Genomic DNA, 17287 nt, shown 5'->3' with positions numbered 1-17287 from the left:
CACGAACCATTTTTCGGCCACTGCGACGCGGGTTTCGATCAAGTCGTTTCTTCACTTTTCGAACCATTTCTGCTGATGTTGCTGTTTCCTTCCGTCCACTTCCTTGACGCCGGGCTACGCTTCCAGTATCACTGTAATGAGCAATGGTACGAAACACAAAAGATTTATTCACATTTAAAAGCTGGAGTGCTCTAACGATAGTCACTTGTGGTTTTCCAGTCAAATATAAAGAAATCACACTATCACGCTTGAATTCCATCACGACTGACTTTTTTCTGGAAAATTCTCACCAAAATGCTTTTGTATGCTTGTAATGTAATGAGCTGTCACTGGAATAATTTTAACAGCTTTCGGACGAGTGGCTTATAAATGACAGCAGTCTGAAGTCGCAGTTTTTTCATCTCACCCTGTACATACAAAAGCTGCCAGCTTGCATGGCTATGATGTCTCCGAACGAAATGAAATTTGTTATCACCGTCCAGAGTATAAGAATATGTTTCTTGGTGGAGTGTATAAAAAATTCGGCCTTGCCTCTTGTTCGAAATATCTATGTATGTCAAATCGTTAAATCTGACATCTACAAACACATTACCTCTTATCTATATTTGTAGCTATTTATGTTCGTGCGTACACACCTACATATGTACGATGTTAGTTTGTTTGTTTTGAAAGCATTCACGCGCCTCATAATTCCTCTTGGACCGACTAGTTATTGTTTTGATTTGATTGAAAACGTCGAACATTATCTGAGGATGTCTGCTAAGCGTGGAGTGGAGTTTTTAAAATCTGTTGCAGAATATTATGGAAAGGCTGGAGGTCATGATAGTCTTACCAATGTGGTAAATAAAAATTAAATTTAATTTACATTTGTTATTGTTGTTTACAAAAGTGAAGGAAAAATTTGGCAAACAAATTGAAAATTGGAAGGGTCAAAGTGCAAATTAAGATTGACTTGATGACGTTTAATGGGAATATGGATAAACGAATATAAATTGAAATTGAAAAATTTTTCTGTAATAAAAAATTAAAAGTAGTGAATTTATTCAGAATTGAACAAATTAGCTAGTATTTGTTTAAAATGTAATAATGTAATAAGCTTCAGTTCCATCATAGTAAAATGTGGCAGCGGATTCCCACAAATCAACGATGAACTACTTTATGAGCTTATCATTTATTAAGATTTTATAAACGGTGAATGGTCTTGTGTGTTATGAAAAAATATTATAAAAAATATTTATTTAATGTTTTTTACAGTTCAAAGTAACTGGCGGCGGAGATGGCCGGTGTATTGGCGAATTTCTTGTTGCAAAGTCCCATTTAAATGCCGCTGGTACCTTACATGGCGGCTTCATTGCCACAATAGTCGACCATGTTACAAGCTATGCCTTGATGTCGACCGATTCTCATCCGGGGACCAGTGTCGATCTACGTGTTAGCTATATGTCACCTGCCAAAGAATCTGATGATGTAATTGTCGACGCTACTACTCTAAAAGTTGGCAAATCTCTGGCCTTTATTGACTGTGTTCTGAGAAAGAAATCGGATGGTACAATTATAGCCAAGGGTGGACAAACAAAGTATGTTAATTTTAAAAAGTAAAAAAAAACTTTGTATGAAACTGTCGTTAATTGTTTTTATTTTTTTTTGTGTATAATTGTTTTAACGTATTTTTAAAATTTAACATAATCATAGAATAAAAAGAGAAATTTATCTTACTTTGAGTCAAGTTTTTCCATTGGTGTGACAGTAGTTTTGGCCAATTAAAACACGGAAAATATCCCCATTCATAAGATTTTCTAGAGAATAATGAATTTATCATTAAAATGAACATTTATTAACCGTTCTCTAACAATGAATTATTTTAAATTCTCTTAAAAAGGTAGGTAACTTATTAAAATGCCAAATTTGAATCAGATTTTCTCAATATCAAACCTCAGACTTCAGATGATATTAAAGGTCTTCCTCGAACTGCGCTTAATCTGGTTCGAAGGTATTATAAACTTAAAAATATACTTCAGGAGAATCAAACCATCAGAGGCAATTATGCTCATGTCACTGATAATATATTTATTATTTGCAATTTTTACACTCTCCACCATAGTATGGAGGGTATATTAAGTTTGTCATTCCGTTTGTAACACCTTGAAATATACATTTTCGACCAAAATGGAGTCAAATCTATTTTTTTCTGTCCAAAACTTTTTCAACGTCTCCATATGTAAACACTAGAAACCAACAGTAACCTCAATATCAAATTTCAAAATTATAGCTCTATCCCTTCATCTACATCTATCCATCCTAGACACCAACAGTGATCCAAAATAGTTACCAATAGTAGTTACCAATAGTACTCTCCGAACAATTATAGTAGACATTTCCAAAGCTACCTCCACATCTTAATGACAGACACCAACAGTGACATCCACATCCAAATTCAGGATTTCAGCTCTATTCTTTAGGTTTTTTCTTACAACTATAGTACACATTTCCAAACTACCTATATATCTCAATTCCAGAGACCTCAATATCAATATCCCTTCACCCAATACCAAATTAAGTACCATTTAGTATTTTTCGTACAAATATAGGACGCTTTTCCAATCCATAGACATATCTTAAACACAAATACCACGAGGAATCCAAATATCAAATTTCAAAATGTTATCCCTATTCCCTCAACCAAGACCAAAATTTAGTACCATTCAGTACTTTTCGTACGTACGTGGAGAAATGATAATCCGCTTTTGCACCAACTTTGCAAATCCTAATATTTGCACCAGTACTAGTTTAGGTGCGAAAATGGACAATATCGGTTCACTCCATCAAGTACCTCGTCCAAAAGGGTAAAATTTTTGAATAATTATAACTCTCATAAAATGTGATTTAAGTGTCCGATTGTCTTCAAATTACACACATCAATAAATGTTTATTAACCCAAGGTTTGCTGTGAAGATGAAATATATCGATCCACTCCTTCTGGTACCTCCTTCACAAAGGGTCAACATTTTGAATATTCATGAAGCTCATAAAACATGAAATTAACATCCGATTCCATTCAGACTTGGCACATCTCAATATTTCCATCAAGAAAAAGTCTGGTATAAAGACGGCAGAGATCGGACAATTTCTTTTTTTACCATCTCCCACAAAGGATAAAAATTTTGAACAACCAAAACGATCACAAAATCCAGAATAAGCATCCGGTTCCCTTCAAATTACATACATCACAATAATTGTATTAACCCCACATTTGGTGTGAAATTGGGATATATCGGTCAATATCCATGAAGCTCACAAAACGTGAAATTAACATCCGATTCTATTCAGACTTGACAAAAAAATAGACAAGATCTGTAATAAAAATGGTAGAGGAGATTGAACCATTCCTTCTGGTACCTCCCCCACACACGGTTCAAGATTTTGAAAAACGAAATAAGCATTCACCTCTCTTCAAATATTTAAATTCACACATACAAACATTTTTGCTAATGCAAGATTTGTTGTGAAGATGATATATATATCTGCGAACCCCTTCTGCCACCTCATCCATAAAAGTTCCAATTTTCAATACTTTTATATGTCATAACTTGCGAAACAAGTCAGCTATTCTTCACAACTTACTATACCTAAATATTTCTCTCGACTAGAAACTTGAGATGAATATAGATTTATTTTATTTCGCAGAAAATTGTGTGTAAATGTTCGCCCATACCAATATTTTTATCTGTAATAGATGAAGTGTGAAAATGGAATACTATAACTGGTACCCCACGCACATTCTTTAAAAATTATCACATATCTCATATAAAGCGAAGGAAATAACCAATATAGTCCAAGCCTGTTAAAATATTTATATCATATTTATTTAGGCCTGATACGAAATGGACAATATTGGCCTATTCCTCCGTATCAGAAGATAAAATATATTAAAATAATCGAACATTGTATACATCGGCCGGCAAAACCGACTGATACTTTTTAACTTGTTTATATATATATAGATATGGGGAGTCTTGGACTGGCGTATAAATGTGTCTAAGATGGATTTAATGATTAGAGAATTCGCTGGTGCCGGAGCCATAACGATCTGAAGCGTGATCCCCCGCCGAAATAGTATTTTTTCTCACATGTTTGTTCATTTTGCATGAAAAAACAATATTTTGTCTAGTTTTAAAATGTCTACCCGTTTTCCCCTACTGCTGCTGTACTATTAAAAATGTCCAGTGAATTCATCTCATCTGCCATCAGACAATTGTGGAATTTTTCAGGAAATAGGTAAATTGCAGAAAAAAGTAATTATTTTTCGAAAATGTGAATATTGAATGCTTTCCATTGATTTCCAAAGAAAAATAATCAAAATATGCCTATTAAAAAAAGAAAAACATTTGCTTTTTTTATTTTGAAAATGTTCTACACTTTTATTCCAAAATTGCACCTGTATGATTTTTATGCTTATATCAACTGTATAAATAATACACACAACATTTTAAATATATATTACAAGGTTCATTCAAATACAAATAATAAATATGCTTAAGGTCTAGCTTAGTTTAGGGTAGTTCATAAGTTAATTTATGTAGAAAAAGGAAGGGATCTTTTGGATTGGGGACAGAGTATAGGGATTAGTGATTACTTCTATAGATTGGAAGGAAGAAACCTTTTACTTTGCTCTTTAGACATCCACACTACGTAATATTGGATGGATATTTGGGCAGAGGTAAATTTTACGTATTTTGTAATGTAAAATAAATATATAACAATAATTGATTTCACAGAAAATAAAACAAACATAAAAACGTTATTTTCACTTAAAACGGACGACGACGGCTCAACAATTGTCAATATAAATTAAGTATTCTATGCCTAAGGAATTGGTTTGGCTAAGGTTATGTCTTTTCTATCACTGCAACTCTTATTATCTAAGGGATTTTCTAAAGTTTTCCATTTCGTAAATACTATTAGAGAGTCTGAAATAAAAAAAATTGGTAATGGAATATTTTAATAACAAAAAGTGATGTGTATACGTACCTTCCAAATGCGTTAAACAATGCAACAATTTCGCTACGTTTCAGCCTAAAGATGGGATCAATTTCAATGTGTGGTTTCTCCCATAGTCCGCTTTCGGTGGCAATATTCAATTTTTCTGAATACAATATTTTTAAAGCTGTACCCAAACCCTGAGTCTGCAAAAATAAAACGAATAAGTTATTGGAATTATTGTTATACATGGTGAGATTATAAAAACTGCAACCAACTTCAGACAGCTGTCATTTCAAAGCCACTCGTCCGACAGCTGTTAAAATTATTGTAATGACAGCTCATTATATTGTTTACAAGCATACAAAAGCATTTTTTGTTAGAATTTTCCAGAAAAAGTTGTTCGTTATGGAATTCAAGCGTGATAGTGTGATTTCTTTATATTTGGCTGGAAAACCACAAGTGGCTATCGTTAGAGCACTCCAGCATTAAAATGTGAATAAATCTTTTGTGTCTCATATCGTCGCTCGTTACCGTGATACTGGTAGCCCGACGTCAAGGAAGTGGACGAAAGAAAACAGCAACGTCAGCAGAAATGGTTCGAAAAGTAAAGAAGCGACCCGCGTCACAGTGGCCGAAAAATGCCTCGCGAGCTGAACATATCGCAATATTTCATTTGGCAAATATTGAAAAATGAACTAGGGGTAAAGCCATTGAAATTCCAAAAAGTGCAAGAACTTACACCGCAGCAGAGAGAAAATGGACTCAAAAGAGTTGAAGAGTTGCATCGCTTGGCCGAAAGTGGTGAACTGCCGAATTTGGTTTTTTCCGATGAGAAAACATTCGTTGTCCAGCTGTTTGTAAACAAACAAAATTATCGTGTTTACTTGCCAAAGAGGTCAGCTGAAACTGTGCACCTTCGGTTGGCCAGAACAAGACCAGAACTCATACGCCGGCCATGGTGATGGTGTGGGCCGCCATAACAAGCGATGGTCATTCTCCGCTCGTATTAATCGACGTGGCATCCGAATAAATGCCGAATATTATCGCGAAAATATTCTGGAGGGTGTATTAAAGCCTTGGGCACGTAAACATTTTGGGAGCAGAGCTTGGACATTCCAACAGGACTCAGCACCATCGCAGTCAGCACGCGCCACCCAAGAATGGTTACAAAATGAGGTTTCTCGCTTCATTTTCAGCGCACAATGGCCACCAAAATCTCCGGATACCAATCCGTTGGACTATTGTGTCTGGAGTATTTTGGAAAGCAAGGTTGGCACTAATAAATACCAAAGTGTCGATCACCTCAAGCAAGCGCTTCGCCGGGAATGAGCCAAATTACCGCAGAGCAACATTCGGACAGCGTGCGACGGTTTCATTGGCCGTTTGAAGGCCATAATTCGTGCCCAAGGGACCAATTCGAACAAATTTAAATTTTTTGTTTTCATTCAATAACATTTAAAAAAAATGTAAAAATTATAACGTTTGACTTTGTTGCAGTTTTTTATCTCACCCTGTACATTTGTCGGCAAAACCGATTGATACTTTTTAACTTGTTTTCTTTAAATTAAATCTTTAAATAATAATTTTCTTACCTGTAATTTGCCCCACAATTTACATTTATCACAACCAACACAATCCATAATGCGAGAAATATTTCTAAATTTCTCCTTAAATTCATATTTAAAACGCACACCCTGAGGGCTGTGAGAAAACAAGGCATTCTCATCAAAATGATTTGGGAATGATCTAAAATAAGAATAAATAAGTTATTAATTTTTTTTCAAGTTTGACTTCCCATTTTACTCACTCTACAACAGATAGTAAATCATTAATTGCCATTTTGGTCTCTTGATCTTCTTCCACAATGCCAGTGTAAAAGTTCTCTCTTCTAAGGTATGGTGCCGCCTTGGCCAAAGCTTTAAGTTCCACCAAATAGATAAAGTATAGATTTCTTAACCAATGCGGTCCTTCACCATTCGTTGTCTCCGGACTAAATCTACGTTTGAACTCTTGTATATTATGACCCCATACACCTTGTGGTGATAGGAAATCCTTGGTTTCCGATAATAAATATTTTGAGCATAAATGGATATTAATACTGCTGTGTAAGCCGGAAATAATACGATAAAAGGCACGTTGTTCCAAACACATTTTGTGTAAATCAATTTGAGCCAAATACTCGGAAAATGTATTGCTGCGATTTTGTACACCAAAACAATTTTCCAAATAAATGCTCTTCCAAACACGATGAGCCGATTCTCCTTTATAGCCAGTATAACGTTCTGGATTCAATAGTAAATCCACATATTGACTACCCTCATCATTTTCATCTATAATACAAAAGTCTTCTTCGGCCTGATCATGTTTCGCCCATAGTTCAAATTCTTTGTGGGCCTGATCACTGATGCTGGTATCAATAATGCCAAGGACGCTGCTAAAATCATCGGCATCGGAACAATCTGCATGTTGTGCGGCTTCAGAATACTGTAAAGGAATTCGAAAACAAAGGAAAATTGAATTTGAATAATAAATAAAATAAATAAAGTGCTTTCAGTTGCAGTGAATAGCATGAGAATGTTATGTGAAACTAACAGATATTTATTAGCACAGTTGTTTCTGTTTGTTGATACTTATTTCTATTTAACTTTGCGTCAAACTGAAAACACCATTATTGCGCAAATGTTCGATCTTTTTATAGTAGGCATGGAACCATTATTATAAGTTACCTTTTGTTATTGCGCGAACCAACAGAAGTGTTGTTGGAGGATTTAAAACAAAATGTTCATATGCAAAGTTATAGGTGAGTTAGTCCTCCTATTTCCTTTAATATGCGTTTTATACCCTCCACAATGCATGGAAATGAGATTATATTCCATTTGTAGCACATAGAAGTAATAGAGATTTTTATGGGCTTGAAAATGGGACATATCGCTCCACGTTTTATATGTACACCTCTATCTCCATATTTAAGATATTTTAATAAAATTAGTTAAAATTTCGTATGCAGGGTCTCCTAGAGAACGTCAACTCTGTACAAAAAAGAAATTGAAACGATTTCATCCAATTTCAGGGTTCTTGAAAACAGGACCATTATAACGAAAAATCTGGCAAGAACCTTACAAATTCCTAAAATTTGCGCTAATTACATAATGCCATAATTTTGTCAGAATACCGAACCTTAAATACCCTCCACCATTTGGAAAGAATTTGGCAATTTTCAAAAAAAAAATATTTTGCTAAAATCTTAAAAATATCGAATGTTATATTAGGGTCTATATGGCGACGTGGATGTGCATAGGCAACTATTGTCATAAGCCATTACGATATTCAAATGCGAAAAAATCGGTGAATAATCTCGCTAAAATCATTAAAATGCCGAATATAGGGAGGTACCGTTATATGGGGGCTATCCCAAAACGTGGACCTGCACAGACAATTTAGTTTCATAGGCTGTAGTATCCATTGCGAACTTCAAATACCAAATTTGAAACAATTCCGGTAAATAATGTCGCTAAAATCATCAAAATACTGAATAGGTACCATTATATGGGGGCTATACGAAGGCGTGGACCTGCACAGACAATTTTCTGTCCTAGGCTGTAGTATCCATTACGAACTTCAAATACCAAATTTGAAACAATTCCTATGAATAAAGCCGCTAAAATAATCAAAATACCGAATATCGGGAGCGGCCGTTATGTGGGGGCCATACGACGGCGTGGATCTGCACAGACAATTTTCTGTCATAGGCTGTAGTATCCATTACGAACTTCAATTACCAAATTACCAAGTCCGGTGAATAATGTAGCTAAAATCATCAAAATACCGAATATAGGGAAGGTACCATTATGTGGGGGCTATACGAAGGCGTGGACCTGCACAGACAATTTTCTGTCATTGGCTGTAGTATCCATTGCGAACATTAAATATCAAATTTGAAATAATTCCGGTGAATAATGTCGCTAAAATCATCAAAATACCAAATATCGGGAGGTACTGTTATATGGGGGCTGTACGAAGACGTGGACCTGCACAAACAATTTTCTGTCTTAGACTGTAATATTCATTACGAACTTCAAATACCAAATTTGAAACAATTCCGGGGAATAATGTCGCTTAAATCACCAAAATACCGAATATCGGGAGGTGTCGTTATATGGGGGCTATACCAAAACGTGAACCTACATGGCCCATTTTCAATACTAAAAGTCCTGAAGACATAATATACATTTGAGTAAAATGTTATCAACCTACTTCATTTCGTTCGGAAGCTAGAGTGATTTCCACAGACGGAGGGACATCGCCAAGTCGATATAAAATTTTTGCTGATCAAGAATATATATACTTTGTAGGGTCCAAATGCATATTTCGAGGTGTTACAAGCGAAATGACAAACTAAATATATCCTCCATACTATGGTGGAGGGTATAAAAACAAAGTCAAGAAATCTATCAATTTGAGAGGGAAATTCAATTCATTACTATAGCTTGGGATTATACCCAACAAGCCTACATAATACCTACCACAAATTCAAAACATATATCTACTAACTGTTTTTAAATAGTTATAGTTTCTGCAAATGTTTTAAAGAGATTGCAACGAAATTCTCTCCCTCTAGGAGAATTGGCATCGATATAAATCTTTTGGTGGGATAGCTGGGAATATTTTAGAGCATTATTTGTGAGATTCAGTGAATGACATATATGCTTGAAATTGCAAGACACTGGTATAAGGGAATTGAATATTGTTTTACTTATCCATCTAAACTATACAATGTATATCATCCAATGTTTATTTTAATAATAATTTAATACCATTAATGCCTACCTAATAATATCATATTGCATTGCATATCGATTAAGTTTCCAACAGTGGTTATTCTAGTTAATATAACCCAATAAATCAATCACAGATCGTATGTACAAGTAAAAGACAATTGATAAGGCAACAACCAACCGCAATACATTTAGAAATCGATGAGGGAAAAGTATCGCCAATAGATAACAAGTACTCAAAGCAAAAACATTATATAAAGTGAAGATAAATTAAAAATAAAATTTAAGCCACGCTAGCAAATCAACATAATCATTTTTCAAACAAAAAAAGGGTCTACGTGTTATTGATGGCCGTAGAAATGCTAAACGCCCACAACACAAATGAGAATGTTCAGGAAAAACTATTGTACAAATATTAACTTAATTATTGTACTGTTAATGCCATACGTATCTACGTGCATATGTATGTTGCTAATAATTAAGCTGATGACATAGTCAACAGGATGTAGCAATAAGCGAACATACAAATGTTCAATACCATTTTTACATACCTTGTAGGCAGTGGGTTTCATAAATGGATGATTATCTCCATGCTCCATCAAACCAGGTGGTATTGTTTGTTCTTCACAATTTTCCACTTGGCAGAAACGCATTGCACACTTGCTGTCATCAGGCCAAAATGGACAGTCCCGATTTAAGTTGACTTTGAAAAAGCGGAAATAATTTTTCACCAACAGGCTCTTTAGGCGTGGATAGATTTTTATGTTATTAAAATGATCCACAGTGTCCACCTCACAACCGCAATCATTTATGGAGCCTTCCAACTATAATTAAATGCATTTAATCAATAAATCGAATCGGCCAATTGCATTCCCAACTTACCTCACAGAAACAATTCTTGTTATTTTCATCGGGAACATATGAGGTGAAATATCCACAAGACAAATGTGTTCCATAGAGGCACACGAGAAGCAATACCACAAATAACGGAATTCTATTGGCAATGCAGGGCCACAAAGCCATAGCTGGTGTCAAGTTCAGTTACCAGACTAGATTTCAACAGTTTGTTCTGTGTCCTTGGCGGTCACAACATTGACCGCAGAATCGGCTTTTAAGCGGCCAAGAGAAAGTATTGAAACTGGTGGAAGGCGGTGCACTACAATGTCAAGTCACAACAAACAATATACACCCCCTCACAGACCAATCAATCCGTCGTAAGCGAGCGTTTGAGAGCACAAAAATCGTATGAAAAACACGTCAGTCTGTTTTTTTCCTTGGTCACACTTGCTTGCAATTTGAAAACTTCAACTTCTGTTTTGACCTGCCACCGCCGAGAATGGCTTCAGTAACATTCACTTATTCACTATTCACCTAAATTGCCAAACACTTTCATTTATTTTCACAAAGTTTTATCTCGATTCTGGTATTTTGTGGTGCTCTGTTGTCGTCGTGTGTGTACGTGTTTATTTTCATGCGAGTTGTTGATGCAGTGTTGCCAGATTGGCTATATATGGCAAAGAAAAACAATTAACAGCTGTTGTTGTAAACAATCACAAATGGTGGCAAGAAATACAGTGGGGCAAGATAAGATCTATTACACTCGGGTACAATGAAGCCAAGGTAGGGCATAACAATCACCTGAATTCAAGTTTTCTTTGGTAATCTCGTAATGTCAAAACATGTATGCAGTTTTTGTATGTGTATGTATTATTTTCAAAATTCTGATGATATTTTAATTCATATTTACAACTTCTGGGGAGACTATATTTTTGCATTATGCATGAAAATGATCATGGTACAATAAAAACATAATAGTACGTTTATATATATGAGGGTTAACCCACTGGATTTGGATTTAAATTGTCATATCCATTACTTTTACTTCAAGTAAATCCTCTCAAAGTAGGTTAACCCTATAAAAAGTTCTAACGTAAACATGGCATAAGATAGAGCTACCAGCAGATTACAATTTTTTTGTAAGTGTGCCCAACTTCTGTATGTATGTATTTATTGTTATGAAAAAATTAAAACAAAATATTTTTAAAACCAATGATTGGAAAACACGTAGATTGCTTGTGCATTAAAGCTATTAACCAGTTTAGCAATGAAATTAAAAGATTGAACAGTTTGGATCATATTTTTGAGGGAAAATCCAAGTATTTCATTTATTTTTTGCGCTATTTAACTCATTTAAAAAATGGGGAAAAAATGAAAAATGAAAACAACTTGTTGCATATAATTTTGAATGAGTCTGACAGGAAGCGGACATAGCCTCAGGGCTGTATTTCTGTAGTTTAACGAAGCTGTTTTACCTCCTTATTGTACCATGGCTGTAATCGTCTTAGAAACACGATATTGTGAAAAATCCTCGTCTCTCCATATATTTTTCGCGATTTTCTCTCAAATAAAAATATTGTGTCAAATAAAAAACAGCTTGTTGAATTTATTATTGAAAAAATTTAAGTTATAAGATTCTAGCTTAAGGGTTGTGTTTTTCAAATTTAAACATTCTGCCCTTCCATGGTAGAATACAGGTACTGGGACCAATGATATGTCAAACATTTTAAATGTTTTGAAAAAATAAGTAATTTTTTGTATATTTTCTTATAAGCCAGTCAAAAAAGCGTTTTATGTATTTTCACTTTTAGAATTTTAATTCATAATTATATTTTTTTTCATTTTGCTTTTATAAATGTAGTAATTTATTTTTTCGAAGTTTGTCTGATAAGATATGACATTTTTTTAAATATGTAGTGTCATTTTTCTCAATTTAGAAGATGTCAAGTAGTCAAAAAAGGTGTTTTATGTATGCTCACCTTAAGGTAAGCTTCTTATGTACGGGTAAGAATTTTGGAGAAACCAAAACCACAAAAAAGGGATTTATTTAGTTTATCGACAAAAATAATTTTCAATTTGAGAATATAAAAATCATGGTACAAATAAATCAAGGTAAGCTCACTTTAAATAATAATATACAGCCATGCATTTTTCTGTAACTTGCCTTGTCACATTTAACTTCATTGAAAACAAAATCTAGTCGATTTTTGCAAGTTCTGGAACAGAGTAAAAACTAAAAAAATATTCTTAAAATCATAGTTGAATTATTGGAAGGTAGAAGTCATAGTGCAATTACAAAGGTAATTTTATGTCCCTTCATTGTCAAATTTATATTTTGTATTTCTTCCTTGTATATATCAACCAAATATTTTTAATCTTTACGTCTTTTAGGATGTATAAAAGAGAAGTGAAAAATATAATAAAATATAAAAAATATAAAATATTTGTAAGACTTTATTATGGAATGGTGGAGGAGAAAAATCATGTCATCGGCTAAAACTAATTGGAGAAATATTTTCCGTTGGACATTGATTAAGGCATGGCAATGCTCACCTTAATGCTTCTATCCACCACAAGATGGCGTCAAATCCAGTAACAAATATATAAATGCTAGTCATAAAGTTGTTATGTTTCACTAGATGTCGCTTGAAACATTGAAAATAGCATGTCGTCATATCGTAAATACCATTGTTAAGCTAGGATAGGGTTGAAAATTATATTAGTACTCGCCCTACACCACACTGTGGTATTATTTCTTTATTTGAAGATTACGAAGGAATGGGCCAAAATTTTCCATTACGTATCAGATCTAAATAAAAACAATATAAATGTTGCGACGTGCCAGGTTTGGGCTATTTAGTTTGCTTCCTTCACTTCATATGAAATATGTGATAATTTTTAGAAAATGTTAAAAGGTGTGAAATAATATTGGTATGAGCTAAAATTACACGAAAACCGAAGATTTATATTCAATTTTATGCGAAATCATAAATTCCGATAAATTCCATATTCATCTTAGGTTTCTGGTTGAGAGAAATATTTAGATATAGCAAGTGGTAAAGAATCGTTGACTTGTTTCGCAAGTTATGACACGATAAAAGTATTGAAAATTGTGACCCCTTGTGGGTGAGGTACCAGGAGGGGTTCGCAGATATATATCATCTTCTCAACAGATCTTGTGTTAGCAAATATGTTTGTATGTGTGAAATATGAAGAGAGTTGGATGCTTATTTCGCAAAATGCTCGATTTTGTTTTTCAAAATCTTGAACCCTATGTGGGGGAGGTACCTGAAGGAATGGTCCGATATCTACCGTATTTATAACATATGTTGTGCTGATGGAAATATTGAGATGCACCAAGTTTGAATGGATCCGGATGTTAATTTCGTGTTTTATGAGTTTCTTGGTTATTCAAAATGTTGACACTTTGTGGGGGAGGTAACTGAAGAAAGGTACATTAGATCCTGTGTTAGTAGAAATAATGGGATGTGTGTAATATGAAGAGAGCCGGATGATTATTTCGCATTTTATAATTGTTTTGGTTATTCAAAACAGGTAACAGAAGAAATGGCCCGATCTCTACCATCTTTATAACAGATCTTGTGTTGATGGAAATATAGAGATGTACCAAGATTTTGCCCTTTGTGGGAAGGTAACAGAAAGAGGTGTACCGATATACCCCATCTTCACAGCAGATCTTGTGTTAATGGGATGTGTGAAACATGAAGAGAACCGGATGCTTATTTCGAACTTTATAACCGTTTCGGTTATTTATCGGATTATCCTTTCACTTTCTGTGCAGTACAACATTTTTTGAAAATGTCGACCTTTTATGGGGGAGGTACCAGAAGGACTGTACCGACATTGCCCATCGCTGAACTCGATCTAAGTTTGATTATAATATTACGATGTACCAAGTTTGTACCAAATCCGATAACTGCTTCGAGAGTTGTCGTGTGCCCCCCTTCTGGGAGGAACCATAAGGAGAGTACAGATATTGCCCATCTCCGAACTCGATCTAAGTTTGATAATAATATTGCGCTGTAACAAGTTTGAACCAAATCGGATACTCCCCTCGAGAGTTGTCGTGTGCACCGGCCAGCCAGACAGACAGACGGACGGACATCGCTAGATCGACTCCAAATGTCCAGAAACGAATTTGGTCCAAAGAGACATAGGGCATAGGCACGTTTTGACCGTATCAAATAATATGACCAGAGAGGGTAGCCATATGGCTAACAGTATAATTAGAAATGAGATTATACTGTTTCTTATGTCTGCAGCTTGATATCGATTTCATTTCCATAATAATATCCATATCAAAATAATAATAAGAAGAAAAACAAAACCTCAATTCAAGGAATATTCAACGATTTAAAATCGAATTGTCTGGTCGATTACAAATCTGAGATGCAATTGTTTGTCCTGATTGTTTGTTAAGTGTCAATTAATAACTTTATTATATTTGTTCATTAAATATTGATGCCAGTCATAAAACAATCGAGGCCGATCGATAGGTCGATGGCGATGCAGATAAGAAACCAAGGCATTGTTTCCCAGGCGACAAAAGATCTCATCATCAACACACACACTTTTCTTTTCTTCCTTCTATCCTCCTTTCACATTGGGACTCCTTTTTATGCAAATGAGAATGCAAATGCTAACAAGACGTAGCCAAAGACTGATGAACGATGATCTTCTCTATGTGACAGACAAAGTTTGCCTGCCTACCTCGTAAGGGACAGACACGAGCACACGGCATCCTACCCTAAGCCTGCCTACCTCTGAGTCTGGGGTTGTCTATTCCATTCTGTCCGTGACTTACATACCAAAACAATGCTTAGCGGTGAAAGGATTGCATTGTTAAGTCCCACAAATGATAAAGGGGTTAGTTTTCTATTTTCTTATAGTTTTTTTTTTTTTGGTAAAAAATAGGGACAGAAGAAGACGAAAATTTCCCTACAGGAATATTTAGATTTACTGCCTGAGAATGCCTTAAGAAATTTCAAAATGCAAATGAGTTGCAAATGAAATGACCTTAAGCGGTTTAGATGCCATAAACTAGGGAATTGATGTCTGACGGAATGTAGCCCAAAGCTGTCGTAATTTCAATCAATCATTGGGCAATTGGAATATTCGGATGATGCATCATTACGTAATGATTTTGAAAATATTCCTTTTTTCAAATTCTTTCTATACTGCACATGTGTTGTAATTTTGGGTGAAGAAAAAAAGATTTTATTAATTTATAAAATATTCACGTAAATGAAAAATAAAAAAAAATCCTAAAAAATGGTGTTCAACATGGTGCGGTTGTCTTATGCACTCTTGGGATTTTGAGATTAAATAAATTGTCCGACTTTTTGGAGATCTATGCCATATTGCCCGGAATAGTTGTGTTCCTTAAACAGACGAGAAAATGACATTGGCGTGACCTCACTGAGTTTTCGGTTTTTATTTATTTAATGGTTAAATATCCGATAAATTGGTTAATAATCGGTAAATATCCGGTTATTTACCCAAATTCTTGACGTAAACTTATTTTTAGGATATTTGGTCAAAAAATCGTAGTTTTCGCTATTTACAAAGAATTCAGTGAAAAAAATAATACTTTCAATATTTAGCTAAGTGCACGTGCAAATAACCGGACATATGATCATGATATAATTCAATTGAGGCAATAATTCCCTGCTCGGAATTTTCTGTAATTTACCCTGCCAAATTAAATTTCATTGAAAACATCTCCGATTTGTGTATATACACATAACTCTCCAAGGGAGTATCCGATTTGGTCCAATCCTGGTACATTGTAATATTATTATCAAACTTAGATCGAGTTTGGAGAGGGGTTATATCGGATCACTCCTTCTGGAACATCCGCCGCAAAAGGTCAAAAACCAGACTAGACCAGACCAGACAGAAAATAATTAACCTCATATAACAAGAGATTATCATCAGATTCTGTTCAAGCTTGGTGCAAAAATGAACAATATCAGCCCACTCCCATAACAAAGGGAGGTGCTTGAGTCCGATTGTCTTCAAATTTCTCCTATCACAATATTTTTATTAACACAAGATCTGGTGTGAAGATCGGATATGTCGGTCCATTCCTTCAGAAGTCTCCCCCAAAAAAAGGTCAAATTTTTGAATAGCCAAAACGTTTATAAAATGCGAATGCGAAGCATCCAATTCTCTTAATATTTCCCAATATTTCTACGAAAACAAGATCTGGTATGAAGATGGAATATATCGGTACAATCCTTGCGGTACCTCCCACACAAAGGGTCAAAATTTTTGAATTATATATCTATTTATATAAAAAAAGCAAAATGTTTGTACGTTTGATTTTTCATAATTTATAAACTCAAAATAGATTTTCCTGAAAATTTCCAAAGCTACTACAGCATTGCCTGAAAGTAACATAGGCTATATACATTTTTGAAATACCACTTGGAACTGGATTGTGTAATGAAATTTGGTCTTTAAATAAATTCGTCAAATTATATATTGTAATCGGTTCAGATTTGGACATAGCCTTTTCTTATATTTGATGCCCAACGTGATATGTATGTCCGATTCAAATAAGTAACGGATTTTGGTACAAAAATAAATTTGCCAAATTATATTGAAATCGGTTCAGATTTGGATATAGCTCCCATATATATTTTCGGCTGATTTCGTTTATTTGACGCACC

At 34.5% G+C, this 17287-nt stretch overlaps 2 protein-coding genes across 2 annotated transcripts; one reads left to right on the top strand and one right to left on the bottom strand.

Moving 5' to 3' along the window:
• The first annotated feature begins 635 nt into the window (after positions 1-635).
• On the top strand, positions 636-1721 carry LOC101897518 (acyl-coenzyme A thioesterase 13). The gene is made up of 2 exons (XM_005185709.4): positions 636-839; positions 1255-1721. The coding sequence occupies exons 1-2, from the start codon at positions 642-644 to the stop codon at positions 1597-1599; spliced, it is 543 nt and encodes a 180-aa protein (XP_005185766.3). The 5' UTR covers positions 636-641; the 3' UTR covers positions 1600-1721.
• Positions 1722-4384: 2663 nt separating this feature from the next.
• LOC101896828 (ero1-like protein) lies at positions 4385-11250 on the bottom strand. The gene is made up of 6 exons (XM_005185705.4): positions 10638-11250; positions 10307-10579; positions 6788-7464; positions 6573-6726; positions 5029-5183; positions 4385-4967 (listed from the first exon to the last, which is right to left on the bottom strand). The coding sequence occupies exons 1-6, from the start codon at positions 10776-10778 to the stop codon at positions 4916-4918; spliced, it is 1452 nt and encodes a 483-aa protein (XP_005185762.1). The 5' UTR covers positions 10779-11250; the 3' UTR covers positions 4385-4915.
• Positions 11251-17287: the final 6037 nt, after the last annotated feature.

Source organism: Musca domestica, unplaced genomic scaffold, assembly GCF_030504385.1.
Source record: "Musca domestica strain aabys unplaced genomic scaffold, Musca_domestica.polishedcontigs.V.1.1 9, whole genome shotgun sequence".
Taxonomy (NCBI): Eukaryota; Metazoa; Arthropoda; class Insecta; order Diptera; family Muscidae; genus Musca; species Musca domestica.
The sequence above is the reverse complement of the archived record's forward strand: the minus strand, read 5'-3'. Positions and strand labels throughout refer to the sequence as shown.